We start from the raw sequence: 26,208 nt of genomic DNA on the forward strand, positions 1-26,208 counted from the left end.
CTCAGGACTGAGAGGAATGACGGCAATCACCCGTGGGGTTTTCTGCATGTTTTTCTTGCTTAGCAGCTCTGTCTTGGTAATCCTGAACACAAACATATTTTAAATCCTTGTTTTCATAGGACTTCTTGGACCTACTTTATATGCCGAAGTTGGCGACGTCATGAAAGTTCACTTTAAGAATAAGGCAGACAAGCCCTTAAGCATCCATCCTCAAGGAATTAAGTACAGTAAATTCTCAGAAGGTAAGAGGAATTTAACATCCCTCTGACAAGGGAAAACGTACAACTCTTTACCACCTGTGTCAAACATTTTAAACCATATTGTTGACCAAGTTAGAGAAATCTCCTTTCCTGCAACTGGTAATTATAAAAGTTGTTGCCTTTGTAGATGTCAGAGAGGAAAATGAAAAAGTTCTGGGGTCATCTGGACCTCAGTTTTTTTTGTAGGTTCTTGTTTTTTAATAGTTGGATGGGCAAGTTACCTAATCTTTATGAACTCCAATATGTTCCTCTGCAAAATGAGAATAATAATACATATATTGCAAGATGGGTTAAGGCAGGGGTCTGCATACTTTTCTGTGAAGAGCCAGTAAATATTTTGGGCTTTGTGAGCTATGGAATCTCTGTTGCAACTACTCAACTCTACTCTTTAGTACAAAAGCAGCCATAGACGATATGTAAATGGATGCACATGGCTGTGTCCCAATAAAACTTTATTTACAAAAACAGGCAGCTGACTGGATTTGGCCCATGAGACATAGTTCGAAATAGCAACATAGGACTAGCCTGGCACATAGATGGCACTTAATAAGTGATATTTGGTGGTGACGGTGGTAGTAGAAGTAGTATTAAAATTTTGGACATAGTGAAGTACTTAAGAACATAAGCTTTGAAGGCAGACTTAAATTCAAATTCCAGCTTTACAATTTCTGGTTCTATGACCTTAGCATCTCTGAGCCTCAGTTTTCTCATCTATAAAATGAGAACGATTATACCCATTCCATAAGATTACTTTGAGGATCAAATGAGATCACTTAGGTAACAAACTAAACGTGGTTCCTGGAACCTGGTAAGCCCTCAATAAATAATGACAATGATGATGATGATAACAATGATGGTGAAGATCATGAAGATGGTGGTGATAAAAGTGACTGCATCAGCCGCAGGATGGTAAGTACCCATGTTGATATTGTTCTGATTATTTCCATTATGTTGATGTTCAGACCACATTAAGCAGAGCAGAGTTCTGTTAGGAACTGATATAAGAAAATTATCCATATTGTAATAGATATTGGTATAATAACATTTAAAAATAAATTTTAACACTTCATGATTCACAAATCTTTTTCCCATGTGTTCCAGCCATTATACCTTTGAAGAGAAGAACTGAGTAGCAGAGTGGTTTACAATGTAGGTTCTGGAACTAGACGCCTGGTGCAAATCCTGGCTGAGACACTTATTAGCTGTGTGACTTTTGAAAAGTTACTTAACCTCTCTGTGCCTCATCTTTCTCATCTATAAAATGGGGATAGTAATTACACTTACCTCATATAGGTTTGTTGTCATGAAATATTAGAACAATGCGTGGCATATAATAAGCACTTGATAAATATTAGCTATGATGGTAAAGGTAATTCTTCAATCAAAATGTGTTCAAATTACAATGTTATATGTCAATTATATCTCAATTAAAAATTTAAAAATATGCTCAAATAATTTAATATTTATTTGACAATATAGGGATTAGAAAGTGACTTTTATATTTATTGTTTCCTATGTAAATTGTTATCAAACTCATTCTGACAACATATAAGTGACTGATAATAAGTCAATGAACTAACCTCCCCAGGACTATTAGTATTATCACTCAATATTTGGCTTGAGGAAAAACAATGAAGCATTAACTGTAATTTCAGGCATCTTAAAAAGGCACTTTGGCAAGACTCTGGGTGAGGTAGCGTGCAATGGCATAGTGACATAGTGAAGAATCACCTACTTATAAGGATTCCAGATGACTGCATCAGGAATTCAGCAACACAATGCACGAGGGGAGAACCCTCAGAATGTCCCATGCAGGTTCTCTTTCAGATGTGGGAGGAGGTAAGCGTTGTGGACTTTGCATTCCAGCTAAGCTGTTTGCACAGGGAATGAACCTTGCAACAGTATCCCCCTTCCTTTACTGTTTATTTGTCCCTACACTCCCCTACAGCCAGAATCACTTATGAGCAATTATTTAAAATGCTCCCACCACTTCCATTGGTCACTTGGTTATTGCCCCTGGTTTCATGAGTCTGAGAAAGGTAAGCACAGATTGATGGGGAAAGTCAAATGTTATCTTAGAGATGAGATGCAAATCTAGTAAACAGCTAAAAAGTGTCCTTCGCGGTGAAAAATACAAATAAAAAAGAAGACAAGCCTTCTATTCATTTTATCATGCACTCTCTGAGAATAAAACATCTCCTCTTCCTCCTTCATGTCTGACACTCACCCTCACCCATAGCCTCCTTCTATGGTTTGAACTATTTTTTCAGGAGTGGAAATGAATTAACTACATGCTGAGTCAGCTACAAGAGAATCCAGATTCCTTTATCGCAGAGGTAGATATTTGTGAGACAAATGGTGGGAGGTTGAAACAATATAAGTGGCTTGAAAGAGGACTCCATTCTTGCCTGTGTGTCTGCTTGATCTAATCAGTGAATGATACAACCTAGACAGCAATCGCCCTTATCTGGGAATTAATCCTTGAGCCCCACTATAGATTTGGAGACCTACTCTCATCAGCTAGAAGAAAAAGGTAGCCATGGAAAGAATGCTGGCTTTAGAGCCAGAATGACCTGGGTTTGAACCCTAAGTTTACCTAGAAGATTTCCTTTACCTCTAACTCTCAGTTTTATGTCTATAAAATGGGGATAGCAATTCCTCCCATCTAAAGTTATTGCAAGGGTTAGTCATAATATATGTAAGGGTTTTGGCACACAGTTGCACACAATAAGGATAGTGTTATTGCTGTGGTTCTTTCATGGCTGTTTATATTGCAGGCATTAAATTTTGTTTCCAGAAGCTTAGGTTGAATGAAGACCTTGGCTTTATATACTGCTCGTCATTTTATTTCCACTCAAATGAAATAGAACCCCACGATGGAATTTAGATGACAAAATGAACTAAAATTGCATAGAAAACTTCAGTTGTCCAGGAGGACATAATGAATGAGTTGTTTCGGATAAGAATGTTTTCCAGATAGTTTGAGGTTTCCTTCTTTAAGTGTAAGATACTTTCTTTTAATCACTTTGGATGCAAATCTTTCTAAACGTTATACTTTCCCAGACTTGTTTTAAAACAGAAGAGTAAGGAGGAAAATTCGAATCCCTTTCTAAACCATTACTTCCACTCTACTTTGAGATTTTACAAAGATCCACAAATGTTAGAACTGTGTGCAGTCTAAGAGTATACAAACTACATTACTGTCTCTGGTATTGTCTACAGGTAAAGACCCTGAGCTTTTATGCATGGATTATGTAACATTTATTTTGGTTGTCCAGGAACCTTGTTGCTTTTTTAATTCTTGGCTATGCTTTAGTTAGGAGATAATTGGAAATCTGAGTCCTGTCAAGGAAAGATGTTACTGTATTTAGTGTGGAAGTCTCATGATGGCCTTTCATCCATAAACTGGAAGCATCTGACATAAATGCCAAGTTGTAGCATGGTGTTTTCAAATTACTCCCAGTTGCACCCCGTCCCCAGGTGTACAGTGTTACATAGGGCAATGATGGGTAACCCTTTTGGCAGGATAGACAAATTGTGATTCATAAAAATGCTTACAAGAACATTCCTTTTAGAAATGTATTTAATAGCAATATGTTTTTAAACCAGTAAATAAAATATCTGCAGCTGTACTTAATCATTTTAAAACTTTTTATCACTAAAAGAATTTCAGTTTGAGGCTAAAATTTCAGAAACTCTATAGCCAGTACATGCTGAACTGTTTGATTATAATGCTACACCTTTGAGCAAATTTTGTCGTCCAGTAAGATCTCTGAAGCTGTTTTGGTCCATTACCTTTAAAAGTTTGTTTCAGAGGGAATCTTAATATTATTCTTTGATTTATATTCTCACAATTTAAATGTGTGAGTTGCATTATGAGTACTATACAACAAAATTAGTTCTATAATATCCAGCTGTCTGCTGGTAAGCCAACTCTCCAAATAATAAATAAATAAACGAGCAAGTAAATAAATAACTTTTCCACCAGATATTGTTCTTTGCATCTAAGTGTTGCCAAATTCTCTATATGAAAAAATATTTTTTCAAAACATTCCAATGCTTGACATCATGTAGTCAATTACATTTTTCACTTTGCATCTGGATATTTTGGGCTTATATAGGTACTTCTTTGAGTATATGATAAATACCTGAAACAAATTGTAAGGGCTAATATAATAATTCTTGTAAATCTAAAAACTATGAACTCTCCTATGAAAGAGACTTGCACGCCCTGTACAATGAAACCAGGCTCTTTACAAAACATCAGCACTCTAATTTGCCCACTGCCTAAATTATAGCTTCTAAAAGAATGTTCTGAATCTTTAAATGCACACTGAACTGTTCACTAAGTTTATTAAATGGAGAGGAAAAGAGCTGTCCAAAAAAAAAAAAATAACGAGGGAGGATTTCATGAACAAGCACCCTAATGGGTGACCAAAGTGGCTCTTTATGTAACTTCACTTTTCCAAAGCTTGTACGCACCATTTTACATTTGAAAAAAAAAAACTCAGAGCCTCTTGGCAAATAATTAGTTCATCATGACAAGGGTAAACAAATAACAAAGCTGACTATGGACTAAGCAGGAAGTGAACAGAATTGAAAAAATATGAAATAAAGGGCTGCCCTTGTATAAAGAATTTATTCTAGTGAGAAGTTAAACAAGGACATTTTGTGCTCTAGCATAATAGTCTTTCCTGTCTATTTCTCATCTTTTCAGTTAAGAGTTTTAAACTTTCCGTTTTGATTACAAAGTAAAAATCAGATTTGCCAAAAATGTATTTCATAAATGCTTCCTCTAAATAGCTATTTATATTTCATACCTCATGTTATATAGGTTGTAAAAACAAATATACAACATGCCTGTTTTATTGTAGATGAAAGGTAAAATAAAATACTTTGCAAGGAAAAGAATTAAAGCATTGAAAACTTATCCCCAAACTGTCTCATTAGTAATCCTCGCTCAGTATAATTACAGAATCTATCTCCATATGCAAATTTATTTGTTTCAATATCTGCATAATTAATCTTTTAGTATAGTAACAATTAAAATCATTCATTCAATTATTTGAAATTTATCTTATGTGTTTTTTAAATATATATTCCACTTATAATTATCTTTTTTTTAATTTTTAAATTTTATTTTATGTATTTTTTTATACAGCAGGTTCTTATTAGTTATCCGTTTTATACACATCAGTGTATACATGTCAATCCCAATCTCCCAATTCATCCCACCACCACCGCCCCCACCCCTGGCCACTTTCCCCCCTTGGTGTCCATATGTTTGTTCTCTACATCTGTGTCTCAATTTCTGCTCTGCAAACCGGTTCATCTGTACCATTTTCTAGGTTCCACATGTATGTGTTAATATACGATATTTGTTTTTTTCTTTCTGACTTACTTCGCTCTGTATGACAGTCTCTAGATCCATCCACGTCTCAACAAATGACCCAATTTCGTTCCTTTTTATGGCTGAGTAATATTCCATTGTATATATGTACCACATCTTCTTTATCCATTCGTCTGTCGATGGGCATTTAGGTTGCTTCCATGACCTGGCTATTGTAAATAGTGCTGCAATGAACATTGGGGTGCATGTGTCTTTTTTTTTTTTTTAATTTTTTTTTCAACTTTATTCTGTAAATTTATTTATTTATTTATGGGTACGTTGGGTCTTCATTGCTGTGCACAGGCTTTCTCTAGTTGTGGTGAATGGGGGCTACTCTTCGCTGCAGTGCACGGGCTTCTCATTGCAGTGGCTTCTCTTGCTGTGGAGCACAGGCTCTAGGCACACGGGCTTCAGTAGTTGTGGCACACGGGCTTAGTTGCTCCACGACACGTGGGATCTTCCCTGACCAGGGCTCGAACCCGTGTCCCCTGCATTGGCAGGTGGATTCTTAACCACTGCACCACCAGGGAAGTCCCGCATGTTTCTTTTTGAACTATGGTTTTCTCTGGGTATATGCCCAGTAGTGGGATTGCTGGGTCATATGGTAATTCTGTTTTTAGTTTTTTAAGGAACCTCCATACTGTTCTCCGTAGTGGCTGTATCAATTTACATTCCCACCAACAGTGCAAGAGGGTTCCTTTTCCTCCACACCCTGTCTAGCATTTGTTGTTGGTAGATTTTCTGATGATGCCCATTCTAACTGGTGTGAAGTGATACCTCATTGTAGTTTTGATTTGCATTTCTCTAATAATTAGCGATGTTGAGCAGCTTTTCATGTGCTTCTTGGCCATCTGTATGTCTTCTTTGGAGAAATGTCTATTTAGGTCTTCTGCCCATTTTTGGATTGGGTTGTTTGTTTTTATAATATTGAGCTGCATGAGCTGTTTATATATTTTGGAGATTAATCCTTTGTCCGTTGATTCGTTTGCAAATATTTTCTCCCATTCTGAGGGTTGTCATTTCGTCTTATTTATGGTTTCCTTTGCTGTGCAAAAGCTTTTAAGTTCCATTAGGTCCCATTTGTTTATTTTTGTTTTTATTTCCATTACTCTAGGAGGTGGATCAAAAAAGATCATGCTGTGATTTATGTCAAAGAGTGTTCTTCCTATGTTTTCCTCTAAGAGTTTTATAGTGTCCAGTCTTACATTTGGGTCTCTAACCCATTTTGAGTTTATTTTTGTGTATGGTGTTAGGGAGTGTTCTAATTTCATTCTTTTACATGTAGCTGTCCAGTTTTCCCAGCACCGTTTATTGAAGAGACTGTCTTTTCTCCATTGTATATCCTTGCCTCCTTTGTCACAGATTAGTTGACCATAGGTACATGGGTTTATCTCTGGGCTTTCTATCTTGTTCCATTGATCTATGTTTCTGTTTTTGTGCCAGTACCATATTGTCTTGATTACTGTAGCTTTATAGTATAGGCTGAAGTCAGGGAGTCTGATTCCTCTAGCTCCGTGTTTTTCCCTCAATACTGCTTTGGCTATTTGGGGTCTTTTGTGTCTCCATACAAATTTTAAGATTTTTTGTTCTAGCTCCGTAAAAAATGTCATTGGTAATTTGATAGGGATTGCATTGAATCTGTAGATTGCTTTGGGTAGTATAGTCATTTTCACAATATTGATTCTTCCAATCCAAGAACATGGTATATCTCTCCATCTGTTGGTATCATCTTTAATTTCTTTCATCAGTATCTTATAGTTTTCTGCATACAGGTCTTTTGTCTCCCTAGGTGGGTTTATTCCTAGGTATTTTATTCTTTTTGTTGCAATGGTGTTGGAGTGTTTCCTTAATTTCTCTTTCAGATTTTTCATCATTAGTGTATAGGAATGCAAGAGATTTCTGTGCATTAATTTTGTATCCTGCAACTTTACCAAATTCATTGATTAGCTCTAGTAGTTTTCTGGTGGCATCTTTAGGATTCTCTATGTATAGTAGCATGTCATCCGCAAACAATGACAGTTTTACTTCTTTTCCAATTTGGATTCCTTGTATTTCTTTTTCTTCTCTGATTGCCATGGCTAGGACTTCCAAAGCTGTGTTGAATAATAGTGGCAAGAGCGGACATCCTTGTCTTGTTCCTGATCTTAGAGGAAATGCTTTCAGTTTTTCACCATTGAGAATGATGTTTGCTGTGGGTTTGTCGTACATGGCCTTTATTATGTTGAGGTAGGTTCCCTCTATGCCCACTTTCTGGAGAGTGTTTATCATAAATGGGTGTTGAATTTTGTCAAAAGCCTTTTCTGCATCTATTGAGATGATCATATGGTTTTTCTTCTTCAATTTGTTAATATGGTGTATCACATTGATTGATTTGCATATATTGAAGAATCCTTGCATCCCTGGGATAAATCCCACTTGATCATGGTGTATGATCCTTTTAATGTGTTGTTGGATTCTGTTTCCTAGTATTTTGTTGAGGACTTTTGCATCTATATTCATCAGTGATATTGGTCTGTAATTTTCTTTTTTTGTAGTGTCTTTGTCTGGTTTTGGTATCAGGATGATGGTGGCCTCATAGAATGAGTTTGGGAGTGTTCCTTCCTCTGCAATTTTTTGGAAGAGTTTGAGAAGGATGGGTGTTAGCTCTTCTCTAAATGTTTGATAGAATTCACCTGTGAAGCCATCCAGTCCTGGACTTTTGTTTGTTGGAAGATTTTTAATCCAGTTTCAAGTTCATTACTTGTGATTGGTCTGTTCATATTTTCTATTTCTTCCTGGTTCAGTCTTGGAAGGTTATACCTTTCTAAGAATTTGTCCATTTCTTCCAGGTTGTCCATTTTATTGGCATAGAGCTGCTTGTAGTAGTCTCTTAGGATGCTTTGTATTTCTGTGGTGTCTGCTGTGACTTCTTTTTCATTTCTAATTTTATTGATTTGAGTCCTCTCCCTCTTTTTCTTGATGAGTCTGGCTAATGGTTTATCAATTTTGTTTACCTTCTCAAGGAACCAGCTTTTAGTTTTATTGATGTTTGCTATTGTTTTCTTTGTTTCTATTTCATCTATTTCTGCTCTGATCTTTATGATTTCTTTCCTTCTGCTAACTTTGGGTTTTGTTTGTTCTTCTTTCTCTAGTTCCTTTAGGTGTAAGGTTAGATTGTTTATTTGAGATTTTTCTTGTTTCTTGAAGTAGGCTGTATAGCTATAAACTTCCCTCTTAGAACTGCTTTTGCTGCATCCCATAGGTTTTGGATCATCGTGTTTTCATTGTCATTTGTCTCTAGGTATTTTTTGATTTCCTCTTTGATTTCTTCAGTGATCTCTTGGTTATTTAGTAACGTATTGTTTAGCCTCCATGTGTTTGCGTTTTTTTATGTTTTTTTCCCTATAATTCATTTCTAATCTCAGAGCGTAGTGGTCAGAAAAGATGCTTGATATGATTTGAATTTTCTTAAATTTACTGAGGCTTGATTTGTGACCCAAGATGTGATCTATCCTGGAGAATGTTCCATGCACGCTTGAGAAGAAAGTGTAATCTGCTGTTTTTGGATGGAATGTCCTATAAATATCAATTAAATCTATCTGGTCTATAGTGTCATTTAAAGCTTCTGTTTCCTTATTTATTTTAATTTTGGATGATCTGTCTATTGGTTTAAGTGAGATGTTAAAGTCCCCCACTATTATTGTGTTATTGTTGATTTCCTCTTTTATAGCTGTTAGCCGTTGCCTTATGTATTGAGGTGCTCCTATGTTGGGTGCATATATATTTATAATTGTTATAGCTTCTTCTTGGATTGATCCCTTGATCATTGTGTAATGTCCTTCCTTGTCTCTTGTAACATTATTTTAAAGTCTATTTTATCTGATATGAGTATTGCTACTCCAGCTTTCTTTTGATTTACATTTTCATGGAATATCTTCTTCCATCCCCTCACTTTCAGTCTGTATGTGTCCCTAGGTCTGAAGTGGGTCTCTTGTAGACAGCATATATATGCGTCTTGTTTTTGTATCCATTCAGCAAGCCTGTGTCTTTTGGTTGGAGCATTTAATCCATTCACGTTTAAGGTAATTATCGATATGTATGTTCCTATGACCATTTTCTTAATTGTTTTGGGTTTGTTTTTGTAGGTCCTTTTCTTCTCTTGTGTTTCCCACTTAGAGAAGTTCCTTTAGCATTTGTTGTAGAGCTGGTTTGGTGGTGCTGAATTCTCTTAGCTTTTCCTTATCTGTAAAGCTTTTGATTTCTCCATCGAATCTGAATGAGATCCTTGCCGGGTAGAGTAATCTTGGTTGTAGTTTCTTCCCTTTCATCACTTTAAATATGTCATGCCACTCCCTTCTGGCTTGTAGAGTTTCTGTTGAGAAATCAGCGGTTAACCTTATGGGAGTTCCCTTGTATGTTATTTGTCATTTTTCCCTTGCTGCTTTCAATAATTTTTCTTTGTCTTAATTTTTGCCAGTTTGATTACTATGTGTCTCGGCGTGTTTCTCCTTGGGTTTATCCTGTATGGGACTCTCTGTGCTTCCTGGACTTGGGTGGCTTTTTCCTTTCCCATGTTAAGGGAGTTTTTGACTATAATCTCTTCAAATATCTTCTCTGGTCCTTTCTCTCTCTCTTCTCCTTCTGGGACCCCTATAATGCGAATGTTGTTGCGTTTAATGTTGTCCCAGAGGTCTCTTAGGCTGTCTTCGTTTCTTTTCATTCTTTTTTCTTTATTCTGTTCCGCAGCAGTGAATTCCACCATTCTGTCTTCCAGGTCACTTACCCGTTCTTCTGCCTCAGTTATTCTGCTATTGATTCTTTCTAGCGTAGTTTTCATTTCAATTATTGTATTGTTCATCTCTGTTTGTTTGTTCTTTAATTATTCTAGGTCTTTGTTAAATATTTCTTGCATCTTCTCCATCTTTGCCTCCATTCTTATTCCAAGGTCCTGGATCATCTTCACTATCATTATTCTGAATTCTTTTTCTGGAAGGTTGACTATCTCCACTTCATTTGGTTGTTTTTCTGGGGTTTTATCTTGTTCCTTCATCTGGTACATAGCTCTCTACCTTTTCATCTTGTCTATCTTTCTGTGAATGTGGTTTTTGTTCCACAGGCTGCAGGATTGTAGTTCTTCTTGCTTCTGCTGTCTCTTTATCTTATGTTTAATTAACATGTGAATGTGAAATTCTCAGTAATTTACTCTGGTCAATGAGGTAGACATTAAAAACCATTATGTGTTCAAATAAACCTGGATATGTAACACCATTTAAAATTAAGTTTGACATTGTTGGATAATTGGTTACGCTGCTATATCTAGCATGTGTTACAGCCTCTTGCGTGATTCTTAGAAAATTATATTGGTTGCTCTCATTACAGTTGAACAATGTGTTCTGATTATGGCTTCTCCATTGAAGTGGCCCTAGAAGAAATCTAGAAGTGAAATCCATCACAACCAGTGCACCAGCATGTAATCTACTATTAACTGGGCTGTGAGCCCCTCAGGGTCTCCAGCTGTCTTCCTTACATTTGTGCCCTGGCACCTAACCCAGAGCCTGGAACATAGATGATGATGATGACAATCATTACTGAACTAAACTGAGGGACTGAGGACCAGATTGGAAAGTAGAGACCATGTGTTATTTTCCACCTGCTCTGAAATGTATTAATTTTGTCGGTGATTGTGAGCAGTTACCTGATCTTACTACCAGTTCTTACCCCCTTTAGAATAGATTCAGTCTTTCTCACATGTATTAAGAGAAATTAAGAACACAAGATAAATCATATCAGAAGTATGAAGTTCATTTCTTCATAAATGAAAGAGGTTACGTTAATTTAAAAATGGCTTGGAAAGGAAATAGCCAAAATACTTAAGTATATTAGCACAGGTAGCCATAGCATTGGTTAGGTGCCAGACATTTTACATATAGTTTTCAGTCCTCAGAACCCATCAAAATGATAATATTATTGCTAGAAAATTATTATATTATCTTAAGTTATGAATGAGAAAACTGAGGCTGAAAGGGAGGTTAAGAAATTTTCCCAAATTCACACAGTTAGCAAGTAGTACAACCAAGAAATTTCAATTCTTGCCCGCAAACTCATGTACTTTCTCCCACAGTCTAGCAGGAAAAGTATCATTAATCATATAATTTCACAAATATTTTAATTATAGTATCATCACAATTTTCAATTAAATATTTGCGAAATTATATGATATATATCAGAGATCAGAGAATGAGTAAACTGACCTATAGGATATGTTTATCCAGAGAAAGAGGAAGAACTTCAAAATTTCTCTCTCACCCTACAAAGAATATCACATTTTGTCCTTTTGAGAGCTTATGAATGCCATTTGCTACTATAGGAATTTCCTATAGTAGAATCACAGTTGGAACAGTGGAAGTATTACGTCCAGAAACATCACTTTTTAACTTCATGAGATCACAAAGCATGAAGCATTGAATAAGGGTCATCATGCTTGATTCAACATAGCTTTAGTCAACAACTTGCCATTTGAATTCCAGTCAACAGTCAAGGTTAACCTGAGAGGGCAGATCTCCTTATCAGTTCTGTTTGTGCTTTGCTACCAAAGCTATTTTGCAACTTTCCAGAGATAATTCATTGTGTTTATTAGCAGAGACTCTTCCTCATAAACTCTTTTTTCTTTTTGACTTAGACTGGAATAATATTATTATTCACAGGAAGTTATTTCAGCTTTTAACATTTCTCAGCTCCTGATAATTTTAACACTCAAATCCTTTTATCAATGGAGTGAAAGTTCAGCCTATTAAATATTGGTTATCAGTGTCAAAAGGATATCTTTTGTGGGGAAAAAAAAGATACAACAGAGTCCCGTGTTAAGCTTTTCACTAGCACAAGGGTCACAAACGTAGGTGCCTACAGCAGCCAGGAGGGTAATTCAATGAAAAACTTAGTCCAGTAGGGACTGGTGATCAGACAGCTAGTGTCCTATCTGAAGGGGGCATCCAGGACTCAGATTCAGCCAAGTTCTATGCAGGAATTTGATCCAGTGTCACCAGATCTCCAGGTTTTTATTTGTTGTTGTTGTTATTCTTTAAGAGAAACCAGCAACCAGATTCTTATATAATATCTCCATATTGTTAATGCTGGCATTTAATATGTTTTAATACCATGCAATTCTAACAAACATACACATGAGTTTAGACTTTATGACCTTGTTTCTAGACCATAGGACCTTAAATCTTAAGAGTTCGATAAACATTCATTGAGCACCTTCTCCATGCTAGGTACTGTGAAAGGCACCAGAGATACTAAGACAAATACAATCCAGCACCTGTCTTTGAGTCGCTCATATTCTAGTGACAGAAATGTGCATGGTACAAATAATTATTATCTAGTAGGAAGAAATAAAGTTAATCATATAATTTCACACATATCAATACTTAATTATAAATTGTGGTGAGTGCTGTAAAAGAAAAAAAAAAAACAGCACAATCATAGATCAGGGAAGAAGTAAGCTTACACTTGACATCTGAAGGATGAGCACACATTTACCCAAAGGAAGAAAAAGAGGAAGAACACTCTAGGCGGAGGGAATAATATCTACAAAGACCCTGAGCTAGGATGTAACTTGGTATTTCTGGGAAACTAAAAGGAGACCCAAGTGTGACTGATACATAGTAAACAAGGGGAAAAGTCACACATGTTGAGAATGGAGAGAGAAGTAGGGGTAGATCATAAATGGACCTGTGGTCGATGTTAAGGATTTTGAGAAATAAGAGGCCATTGTCAGGATTTTAAGCAGGAACATGGCAAAGTAAGATATGGGGTTTTAAGGGATCATTCTGTCTACAGGCTGGGAAATAGATTATGAGGATCCTCTTATGCCAGAATCCCAGTGACCAGTTAACAGGCTAATTCTGGAGTCTAGGCTTGTCCTAGAGTGATGCCTATAGAGATACAGAGAAGAGTGCAAACTTGGAATATATTTTAGACATAGTAAATTGCTGTGGAGTACAAAATATGCATGGCATAGAGATACAAACGGAGATGATACTGGATAGGTAGACTGGGCAAACTCATGAATAACTTCAGCTGCCATAGTAACAAACTTAGTCTTTATCCTGTGGATAAGACAAAAGTTTGATGGAATGAGTTGACACAGTTGGATTTGTGTTGACCTAATAGTAACCTGATTCAGTCTCCTGTCTTCAGTAAAGACTTTATGGTCCACCCATAACTAGTCTTTTTTTTCCCCTATGCTCTAAGCTTAATCATCTACAATAAATTGGCAGCTTCTGAGGGTATTAAAGTCCATCTTTGTTTCCTATCTCTAAAGCAAATGAAATCATGACTACAATATTACTTCAAGTTTGGTTGTATTCTCTTCCATGCATAGAATGGTGTCCTATGGAGAACATGTCAGTGAATCTAGACGTACCTATTCAAATCTTCTACCTTATGACTTCCATACTCAGAACCTCATGTGGTACAGCAATGCATGTTGCTGCAGTGCCTAAATGCCCCATTGCTGATGGATGCATATACCTTGTTTCCCACTCCCATCTGAAGAGCCCAAATGTATGCTGATGCCATGCATATTCACATGAGTGTTTCTGAGTGGAATAGATTTTCCTGATGATGTGCAAGTAGACAAGGGTAGCTGACACTGCTACAACATAAACTATTTCTTATAGAAATTCAACATCTCAGAGTCTGGCTTTTGGACATGAGGGACCATATTTACCCTTTTGCTTAACAATTAGACAGGCAGACAAAATAACATGAAACAGTTTTCAGACACTGAACAATAGACAATGCAAGAGAATGATCCATGAGGGAATAACAACAAATGAGGTGAGCCCGCTGCCTGGAAAGAGTTTCCAGGGCACAGCACAATGAGGGTGAACCCAAACAGAGCCCAGCAGTCACTTTGAGTTGAAGAAATAGAGTTTAGACTTTGGGTAGGCCATAGTGTCTAGAACCTGTGATTTGTAGGGCAGAGTCCTAGAGAGAATGGTACAGCCACAGAGAAAGAGCTCTTGCAAATCCAGTGAGAGGTCCTGTCAAGTCTTCAACTAAGTACTAATATGCACATGTATGTGAGGAAAGTGTTAACGGTAAGGTAAATACCACCAAAAAGAAACAGACAGAACAACCCCTAGACCATACACAGGGTCAGGAATAGTGTATGTTCCCACCATCAAAAGCGGAAAGACCTCTTAATAAATGGGTACTGGGTAGAATCACCAGAAGGAACAGAAGTTGGACAAAATTAGTCTAGACTATAGGTCACTCAGGAGATGACAAAGCTTTAAAAATAAGACTTGAAAGTATAAAATTGATTCCAAGCGTCTGAACTATGTGTCAGCATAAAATCCAATACTTGTTACAAGAATGAAACAAAATCCCAAAACCAACATGTAAAACTCACAATGTTAATAAAAATTAATGTGTTCAAAAAATCAGGAGAATCATTACCCTTAATCAAGGAAAAAATCAATCAATAAAAACAGATCCAGAAGAAGAACATACACACTCTACTATATATAAAATAGATTACCAACAAGGACCTATTGTATAGCACAGGGAACTCTACTCAATATTCTGGGATAACCTATATGAGAAAAGAATCTAAAAAAGAATGAATATATGTATATGTATAACTGAACCACTCTGCTGCACACCTGAAACTAACACAACATTGTGAATCAACTATATTAAAATAAAATTTAAATTTTAAAAAAGAAATGATAGTAGTAGCAAGCAAAGACATTAAGATAGCCCTTATACATATTCTCCATATGTTCTAGAAGGTAGAGAAGAGTATGAGCATGATGAGGAGAGAGATGGAATGTTAAAAAAAAACAAACATAAATGGAAACTCTATAGATAAATACAATAGCTGAAATGGTAAGCACACTGGATGAGATTAACAGCACATTAGACACTGGAGAAGAAATATTAGAGAACATTAATACGTAACGATAGAAACTATCCAAAATAAAAACATGCAAATAAAAATGACTGAACAAAATGAACAGAGCTTCAGTGAACTATGGGACAATATCAAGTGATCTGACATATGTGTACAGTTAACCCTTAAACAATGTGGGGATTGGGGCACCAACCCTTCACACAGTCGAAAATCCACGTGTAACTTTAGTCTGTCCTCTATATCTGTGGTTCTGCATCTGCCGATTCTACCAACCATGGATGGTGTAGTACATATTTGTTGAAAGAAAACCATGTATAAGTGTACCTGCACAGTTTAAACCATGTTGTTCAAGGGTAAACTGTAATTAGAATCCTAGAAAAGGAAGGGACAGAAAAAAATATTCAAAGAAATAGTGGCTGAAAACTTTCAAACTGTGATGAAAACTATAAACCTACAAAGTCAGGAGGCTTAACAAAACCAAGAAGAAGAAACATGAATAAAACCACACCAAGGCACATCATAATCAAATTGCTGAACACCAGCGATGAAGAGAAAATGTTGAAAACAGTCAGAGGAAATAAGTCACAGAGAGGGGGCTTCCCTGGTGATGCAGTGGTTAAGAATCCACCTGCCAATGCAGGGGACATGGGTTCGAGCCCAGGTCCGGGAAGATCTCACATGCCGTGGAGCAGCTAAGCCTGTGTGCCACAACTACTGAGCCTGTGCTCTACAGCCCGTGAGCCACAACTACTGAGCCTGTGCACCTAGAGCCTGTGCTCCACAACAAGAGGCGCCACTGCTATGAGAAGCCCGCACACTGCAATGAAGAGTAGCCCCTGCTCATCGCAACTAGAGAAAGCCTACGTGCAGCAATGAAGACCCAATGCAGCCAAAAAATAAATTTAATTAATTAATTAATTTTTAAAAAAAGTCACAGAGGAAAAAACATAGAATGATAGCAGATATCATTAGAAACAACGTGAGCCAGAAGATAGTTAGGGACATCTTTAAAGTACTGGGTGTGGGGGGATGGGGACAATCTGTCCACTTGACATTCTACACCAAGGAAAAATATTCTTTTAAAATGAAGGCAAAATAAAGACTGTTTTAGACATACAAAGCAGGAACAATTTCTCATTAGCAGACCAGGAAAAAAAAATGTTAAAAGAAGTACTTTAGGCAGAAAAAGATTATATCAGAGAGATATTTGGGGCCACAAGAAGGGATAAAAATTCCAGAAATGGGTAAGTATGGAGAAAATTTTTCTTCATTTTTAATCTCTTAAAAAGATAACTGATTATCTAAACTGGAAAGCAAAAAATAACGACAGTTTATTTTGGGGTATATTATATATGTAGAAGTGAAATGGATGACAACCATAGCACAAAGGCTGGGAGGGGGAAGATGGAAATATACTATTGCAAGTTTCTTATAATATAAGTAAAATGGTATAAGATTATTTGAAGGTAGACTATGATAAGTTAAAGTTGTATTTTGTAAGCTGAAGGGCATTGCCAATAAAACAAAGCAAAGCTAATAAACCAATAGTGGAGATAAAAAGGAAACATAAAATATACTGGGCTTCCCTGGTGGCGCAGTGGTTGAGAATCTGCCTGCCAATGCAGGGGACACAGGTTCGAGCCCTGGTCTGGGAAGATCCCACATGCCACGGAGCAAATAGGCCCATGAGCCACAACTACTGAGCCTGCGCGTCTGGAGCCTGTGCTCGGCAACAAGAGAGGCCGCAACAGTAAGAGGCCCGTGCACCGCGATGAAGAGTGGACCCCGCTCGCCACAACTAGAGAAAGCCCGCACACAGCAACGAAGACCCAACACAGCCAAAAATTAAAAAAAAAAAAAAAAAAACCTCAATTAATCCAAAAGAAAGTAGGAAAGAAAAGAAAATAATGAATAAAAGCCAGATGGACAAATAGAAAACTATAGCAGAATGGTAGATTTAAACCCAACCATATCAATAATTACATTAAAAGCAAATGGGAAGAACACGACAACTAAGAGATTTTAAGATTGAATAAAAAGCAACACCCAACTTTATGCTGAACTCAAGAAATCCACGTTAAAGATAAAAAGTAAAGGATTGAAGGTATACCATACTAACTAACTATAATCAAACACAATGGATGTGTCATTCCATTTATATGACAATATAGGAAAGTAAAACATAGTGACAGAAAGTAAATCAGCGGTTGCATGTGTCCAGAGAACAGGGGAAGGTATGGCTATGAATGGCACATGGAAACTTTTTGGACTGATGGAAATCTTCTGTACCTCAATAGTGATGGTAGCTATAGAACTGTACTTATTTGTCAAAATTCAGCAAATATTGTACTTAAAATTGGTGAATTGTATTGTTTGTAACTTATACCTTAATAAAGATGATGAAAGGAAGGGGGACCGAGTGAGAGAGAGAGAGAGAAAGCAGTGGGGAGGAATAAAGAGGAGAAGAAAAGGAACAGGGAGGAGGAAAGGGAAGAAAAGAAACTAACCATTTGTTTTCAAAAACTACAGTCACTTCAGTAAGAGTAGTTTCCACTGGCCCTTTACTCCATTATGTAAAACATTTTAGCCCTTTTTTTCTGATCCTTATTTTCTACCCACATCTACAGTCTGATGGTCTTACCTTCCACCTCAAGAAATTTATTGACTGTTGTACTAAACAAAGATAACTGTATCCTAAAGAGAAATTCTGGCACCAGCCAGTGATGTGAAACTTTCACCTAATTAAATGAGGAATGCCTCAGAAGAAACTGCCCTTCCCACTTGCTATCTATGACAATGACCTCTGCCCTTCCTGACCTCACTTGCTCCATCTCTGGCCACATCTTCTCTTTGTTGTTGAAAGCCCCACCCAACCCTCTGCACCGCTTTTACTCTTCAGCATCACCGTTCCCTTTCTTCAATAAGGAAGACCATTTCTATATCCTCCCCCGTCTCTCACCAGTAGGGAAAGTTGAATACACATGAAAGTGTTACTAGTGGGCCTTTGGGTACACAAAGGACCAAAGTAAGGCATGTAAACTTCAGACAGTAGATATATATATATATTTTTTTTTTTAATAGAGAGAAAGTCTTTTATTTATTTATTTATGGCTGTGTTGGGTCTTCGTTTCTGTGCGAGGGCCTTCTCTAGTTGTGGCAAGTGGGGCCACTCTTCATCGTGGTGCGCGGGCCTCTCACTATCGCGGCCTCTCTTGCTGCGGAGCACAGGTTCCAGACGTGCAGGCTCAGTAATTGTGGTTCATGGGCCTAGTTGCTCCGCGGCATGTGGGATCTTCCCAGACCAGGGCTCGAACCTGTGTCCCCTGCATTGGCAGGCAGATTCTCAACCACTGCGCCACCAGGGAAGCCCCGGTAGATATATTTTATACAAGGACAATTAGACTGCATATAGGATAGACTTTAAGACTCTGGGGAAAGAGTTGGGATAATCAGATGGTGGAGGTGTGATAAACTGATAAAACAGGGCTAAGGGTGGCATCAGTTGCAAAGAAGACATGAAATACAGAGCAAAACAATATATAAACAGATCTGAGTGTACTTACAACCACTTAAACCCATGCTAACAGGCGATTAAATATAAGATATCTTACCTACAGACTGGGAGCAAATTTTTGCAAACGATGTGGCCAACAAGGACTTAATCTCCAAAATGTGCAAACAGCTCATACAACTCAATAATGGCAACAACAAGAACAAAAAAAACCCAAACAACCCAATCAAAAAATGGACAGAAGACCTGAATAGACACTTCTATTCCAAAGAAGACATACAAGATGGTCAATAGGCACATGAAAAGATGCTCAACATTGCTAATTATTAGAGAAATGCAAATCAAAACTACAATGAGATATCACCTCACAACAGTCAGAATGGCATCATTTAAAAGCCTACAAATAACAAATGCTGGAGAGGGTGTGGAGAAAAGGGAACCCTCCTACACTGTTGGTGGGAACATATATTGGTGCAGCCACTATGGAAACAGAATGGAGGTTCCTCAAAAAACTGAAAATAGAGTTGCCATATGATCCAGCAATCCCACTCCTGGGCATATATCTGGACAAAACTCTAATCTGGAAAGATACATATACCCCAAGGTTCATACCAGCACTATTTACAATAGCCAAGACATGGAAGCAACCTAAATGTCCATTGACAGATGAATGGATAAAGAAGATGTGGTATATATACACAATGGAATACTACTCAGCCATAAAAAAGAATGCAATAATGCCATTTGCAGCAACATGGATGGACCTAGAGATTATCATACTAAGTGAAGTAAATCAGACAGAGAAAGACAAATACATGATATCACTTATATGTGGAATTTGAAATATGATACAAATGAACTTATTTACAAAACAGAAACAGATCACAGACATAGAATGCAAACTTATGGTTACCAAAGGGAAAAGGGGATGGGAGAGGGATAAATTAGGTGTTTGGGATTAGCAGATACAAACTGCTATAAATAAAATAGATAAGCAACAAGCTCCTACTGTATAGCACAGGGAACTATATTCAATATCCTGTAATAAATGATAATGGAAAATAATATATAAAAGAAGATATAGGTATAGCTATATAATTGAATCACTCTGCTGTATATCAGAAACTAACACAACACTGTAAATCAACTGTACTTCAATAAAAAATATAAAAATTAAAAAAAAGATGTCTTGTCATGCATCACAGAGAAGATATAACCCATCTTCATATTCTGAGATGATTTTCTGATCAAAGGTGATTCACTTATCTGATTATATTTAAATAATAATTATTTAGATACTTTGGAAAAATAACTTGCTAAACTTTAAATAATGTACTAGTAACATTTCTTGTTCACTTCAGATCACCATGGATCAAAGCCTTTATAATTACATAGACATACAAGTGGATATATGTGAATCTTTCCAAATAATGACGGCTTTCTATAGAAAGGCATATATATCTTCATAGAGAACTTATGTTCCCCCAGACTTGAGAGTGATGAAAAGGTTGTTCTCAGAAACTATCCAGATGTTTTCACGGCTTTTACGTCTCCAGGTGCTTCTTACCCTGACCACACATTCCCTGTGGAGAGGATGGATGATTCTGTAGCTCCGGGCCAAGAATACACCTATGAGTGGAATATCAGTGAGGACAGTGGGCCCACCCACGATGACCCTCCGTGCCTCACACATATCTATTACTCCTATGAAAATCTGGTACACGACTTCAACTCTGGACTGATTGGACCTCTGCTTATTTGTAAGAAAGGTAAAAAAAAAAAAAATCAAAACAGCAAAGATGTTGGATTGGTAAAGATACTATAATGGAATGAGGCTTGGGAGTGTCTTGGTATCTTTTCGTAAATCAAGCAGAGAAGGGTGCAGAAACCAGATCATCGTTTGACATTGGTATTTGAGGATTTGCAATCTTCCTCTGTTTCTTCACCCCCTCCTTCATCTCGGTCCTGGGAGTCTCTCGCAAGTAAATCTCTGTCTGAGAGTATGTTCTGCTGCCATGCCCATATGATCCGTAACATTTACCTCAAGGCCAAGTCTTTTTGAAAGTATACAGCAGTCTGTACTCTGCTGAGAGTACTTGGAAAGAACTTTGAGTAATATATCTGAGGTTTGGGTTGGTCATTTGGTCTATAAACACACAAAACTCCAGGTTCCTTTCTTGTAAACAAACTGAACACTTTGAGTGGTAGGTTTCAAACACACTCAACTGACTTTGTAAGAAATTTCATTGGCTGGGCTTCTTAGGAGCAAGCTTGGACTTTTATTTTACCCCAAACGAATTCATCCCATCTTTCATTAAAACAAACAACCACAACAAACTGCACTGTGGGAGATAATGTGATGGATTCACCATCTGTCTATACATACACGCATACCATACCTACATACATTCCTAATTCATTTATTCACTATACAAATACATATTTTCATTGCCTGGTATAGAGAAGATACTGTGATGACACCGAAAAAATTTTAAACTTATAAAAGTCTCTTCTTTCATTTTACTATCAGGTGCATTTTTTACTCATGAGAGTGGATTAATCTTGACCCTCTCAACCAATTCTCTAGTGTCCCATTACAAGATGGCTATATTAAACTTGGAGTGTGATGCTTTTACCAAATGAGCTATGGTACCTATGCATTTTTTTTTTAATATAAATTTATTTATTTATTTATTTATTTATTTTTGGCTGCGTTGGGTCTTTGTTGCTGTGCACAGGCTTTCTCTAGTTGGCGGCGAGCGGGGGCTACTCTTCATTGCGGTGCGCGGGCTTCTCATTGTGGTGGTTTCTCTTGTGGAGCACGGGCTCTAGGCGCATGGACTCAGTAGTTGTGGCTCACAGGCTCTAGAGTGCAGGCTCAGTAGTTGTGGTGCACGGGATTAGTTGCTCCACGACATGTGGGATCTTCCCGGACCAGGGATCGAACCCGTGTCCCCTGCATTAGCAGGTGGATTCTTAATCACTGCACCACCAGGGAAGTCCCTGCATTGACTTATTGACACTGGAAGAAATGGATACTTTTACTAAAGCCTTGACAGTCACCAAATGTTTTCTCTCTGTGCCAGATCAAATTTACTTTTAAAGCCCCATTCCTCAAGGCTATCAGGTGCCAGAAAAAACAAGGTGGCACCAGGATTTTAATAAGGCTTCAATCATTATTACTTGATAGATGCTATTTTTATAAGAACATTTTACAGTTGACATCATTATGGTTGGCTGCTTATCTTAAACTCTGTTATCTAGGAATAGCTAATGAGAGCCTTCTATCTGGGATGCTGTTAAAAGTATGTCTTTTTTCACAGGCACCCTAACTGAAGATGGGATACAGAAGATGTTTGACAAGCAACATGTACTGATGTTTGCTGTGTTTGATGAAAGTAAAAGCTGGAACCAGACATCATCCCTAATGTACACAGTCAACGGCTATGTGAATGGGACAATGCCAGGTAACACGTGGGCTGTGTACTATCCAAAAATAGTTGAAGCATTGATCCCACTGTTTTCCTAAAGGCACTAAGGTAGTTGACCATACTCACTATTTTTTAACTCCTAATCTGAAAGGTGATGTAATCTGGTTCAGTGGTTCTCAAGGTTTAATCTTTTTTTTTTTTAACTAGCAAGTACAACAGACAAATTAGAAGCTACCCAAGAGAAGCAGTGTGCAGTCTTATTACATGTAGTGCTCTGAGCAGGTTTCACCTTGGCCTACATCTCCAGGAAGACATCCAGGATATCAGCTTAGTCTCCTTCAGTGAGTTGTGTGGTCCCTGCTGCATGGTGACCATGTTTTCTTCCAGAGAGGAAGCCCTACGAAACAGAGTTCAAGGCCAATCCTCAGCAGGAAGGGTCAGCAGGAAGAATGCAATGAAGACACTTACAGTGAAGATGAACAGGAGATTAGGAGAAATATCCAACATACAAAAATACTACTAGCATTTCAAAAGATGATGGATGAGTAATATTCAATGGCATATGGAATGTTTTTCTCTTTTCATTTACATGTAGACTCTTGTGAAAAAGCAAAATCATAACAATTGTTAAGAGAAAAAAAAACTGATCCCCACCTAAACCACTTCTACTTCTCTCCTATAGAAATGACCTAGAACCAAAGATCCTGTGGGGGAAAAATGGGAAAAATGAAAATATTACTTTACTAAATAAACTATGCTTCAAAACACTAAGTTTCTCTATATAGAGGCTCTATATAGAGGCTGTTCTCTATATCTGAAAATCACAAATGGCTTCTCTTACTAAAAATAAAACTTGTCAAGAGTTGAGGTCTGGACATTGCTTTTAAATTGTATTCCGTTTCATTTGATTCTATCTTCCCACCCGGGTCATTACAAATATACTAAGATGACCCTGGGTTTTGATTCAGAGTTTAAAAACTTAGTTAACTGAGTTAGCACACCTGAGTTCACACCTTGCTCACTTCTCTACCTTAGTGTGGCTTTTAGCAGTTAGTTGTCTCAATGTGCTTTCGTAAAAAAATGGGTTAATCATCTATCCTGGTGCAGAGGGTGTTTAAGAATTATTTTACAGATAACATAGCATGTCTAATACTACGGGCCTTAGAGAGGAGTGGTCAAAAGAGAAATTGTATCTGTGTCCTGGCAAAGTAAATCATCTGTCTAAATATAGAGAAGGAGAAGCCAAAATAACCCATATGAAAACATAAAAATTGATAACTCTATCAGGGCATAGAATTTATGAATTTATAGTTGAAATAGAGTAGCTGGGGTAGAAAGTAGCTGGTAGTAGAAACTGAGAAAAGTTACTGCTTGTAAAACTGCCTTATGGGGCAGTATAAATTGAATAAATATGATAAACGCTAATACAGATGTATGAAATGCTCAACCCAATATAAGCATTGACTGGAGGCAGATAAAGTCTTCCACCAAAGCCTCCTACCTTCCAGCTTCTTGTTCTCACCTGTGATACTAGGAATTGGTCTTGTTACAGTGGTCTAAAAAAGACAAGCCCTTAGCCCCTCTTTGGGTAAGGGACTGATTCATGGCCCCAAGATCTAGTATCGAGTGATTATAGATCTGAAATTTACAACCCAAGCCAAGGATAGAAGCCAGAGGTTGGAATCTCCTATAGAGCAAATCAGCATTTTCTGAGTCACTGTGGGAGCAAGAAGGAGCCAAACAGCTTTTATACTCAGTTCTCATTACTCCATCCATGAAACGCTCCCAGTGACCCAGTATACTGAGGATTTGTCCACTGCATTTTAAGGCGATCCTATAACCCACACAGTAACTCACTGCCTTGTCATTAAAACAATCAACCAGCGGGTAAAGAAACAGTATAAAATCCTTAAAGCATCTTCACATCTTCTTCCTGTTAGGATCAAGCCCTTTTAGGATTAGAGGTTTAGGCCCTTAAACTCAGCCCTATTGGAGGCTCTGGCAACTCCCTCCAGCTAAGCCCCGATTGGTATTAGAGTGACCAACTACTCAGACTTGCCCAGGACTTTCTCAATTCTAATACTGAAAATCCTGCCTCCTGGGAAACCCCTCAGTCCTCAGTAAACCAGGATGGTTGGTCACCTACTTTCTTCTCTCCTTGGCCTTAGCAATCCCTGTGTTTCTAAACTAATGTCCCCCATCTCTGGGCTCTATAGTACCACTTATTGCAATGAGTTGTGACTGCTTGTTTGCCCACCACTCAGATGTCTGCTTTTCTAGGGCAGGAACAAAAATGGGAGTGTCTATACCCCCCGGAACCTTGCACAATGCCTGATGCAAAGCAGGTGCTCAATACGTATCTGGTGAGTGAATTTTTTATCACAGACTGCTGACTGCCTGTTTTGGCCCCCATCTCTCTCTCTCTCCCTCAGATATAACAGTTTGTGCCCATGACCACATCAGTTGGCATCTGATTGGGATGAGCTCTGGGCCAGAACTGTTCTCCATTCATTTCAACGGCCAGGTCCTGGAGCAGAACCATCATAAGATCTCAGCCATCACTCTCGTCAGTGCTACGTCCACAACTGCAAACATGACCGTGAGCCTAGAGGGAAAGTGGGTCATATCTTCGCTCATCCCAAAACATTTTCAAGGCAAGAAATTCTTCCAACAGTCTTGCTTACAAATGTAGGATCCTTTCTTCCTAGGCACTAACTCCCTCATTTTCCTTTGCTTTTGCAAGCCATCCACACTCCAGACATACATTCCTTAGTCCTTGAGAGCAGAATTTAGATACTTTGCTCTTAGACTTATAGCTCGTTAGTTGGGGATGGAGGAAGTAGAGAAATTGACAAAGATTTTTTAAAATGATGCAAAAGCCGAAGAGGTCTCTACTTCCTTGAAAGGAGAAAGGAGGAAGGAAACAAAAACATACATAGAGATATTCTTTCTTGGGCTATTTAATATGCAGCTAAAGGAAAAGAACTAGATATTGGAACTGCTCAAACTTCTGTAAATTTATAGAAGCACCAAGTTACCGAAAGTGTAAAAGTTTTAACATGAAAAAGTTGTCTTTCATAACAAGATGAGCACAGAGCCTGGCCCAAAGAGGAACTCAGTGGATGTGTGTTGAATAGAAAAAACATAGTATCTAACCAACTGAGGAGTGAGCTTTAAAGGACATCAGTGAATTCTAGTGGGGGAAAAAATCAGCCTAGGTTGTTATATGGTATCAGGTAAACAAAATAACTAACGGTCTATTACACATTGTTGCTTTAAAACAGTTAGGAGGAGGGTTCCTGTAAATATAAGTAAATATCACTATAGGAAATCATTGTGTTACCAAAATAATGTGTATAAAAGCAAGAAATATAAAAAAGAGATACTTTATGGGATCATTTCATTTTTTGTTCACACTAAGCAGTCAAAATTATATTTGAAGTAATGAAATTGTCACAATATCCCTGGAAGATAGAGCCCCAAATACTAATGAAACAACAGCAAAACTAACATTATTGAGGTTAAGTGCTTTTTGTATTATCTTATTTAATTTTTAAGAACAATTTCATACAGTATACACTAGTAATATCTTCATTTTACAAATAAAAGGAAGAGGTTATAGGAAATATGAGAAATCGACATGACCTAAGTCATAAGGTTTTAAGGATCTGGAAATTTCAAGAAATTTTCCTCCCCGGTAAGAAACAAAGGATAGC

The 26,208-nt window shown here is 37.5% G+C and overlaps 2 protein-coding genes across 2 annotated transcripts in view; one reads left to right on the forward strand and one right to left on the reverse strand.

Annotated features, from left to right (window-relative positions):
• The window catches only part of FIRRM (FIGNL1 interacting regulator of recombination and mitosis), a gene marked incomplete at its 5' end in the record, with an annotated part of 325,889 nt that overhangs the window by 234,637 nt on the left and 65,044 nt on the right, over positions 1-26,208 (reverse strand). The gene's annotated exons all lie outside the window — the stretch shown is intronic.
• The window catches only part of F5 (coagulation factor V), an 86,878-nt gene that overhangs the window by 17,131 nt on the left and 43,539 nt on the right, over positions 1-26,208 (forward strand). The window contains exons 3-6 of the mRNA XM_082439417.1: positions 120-242; positions 20,618-20,830; positions 22,385-22,528; positions 24,925-25,146. Coding sequence (XP_082295543.1) covers positions 120-242; positions 20,618-20,830; positions 22,385-22,528; positions 24,925-25,146 — 702 coding nt within the window. The remainder of the gene's footprint in view (positions 1-119; positions 243-20,617; positions 20,831-22,384; positions 22,529-24,924; positions 25,147-26,208) is intronic.

Source organism: Balaenoptera physalus (genome assembly GCF_965194825.1).
Source record: "Balaenoptera physalus genome assembly, chromosome: 1".
In the NCBI taxonomy this organism is placed as follows: domain Eukaryota; kingdom Metazoa; phylum Chordata; class Mammalia; order Artiodactyla; family Balaenopteridae; genus Balaenoptera; species Balaenoptera physalus.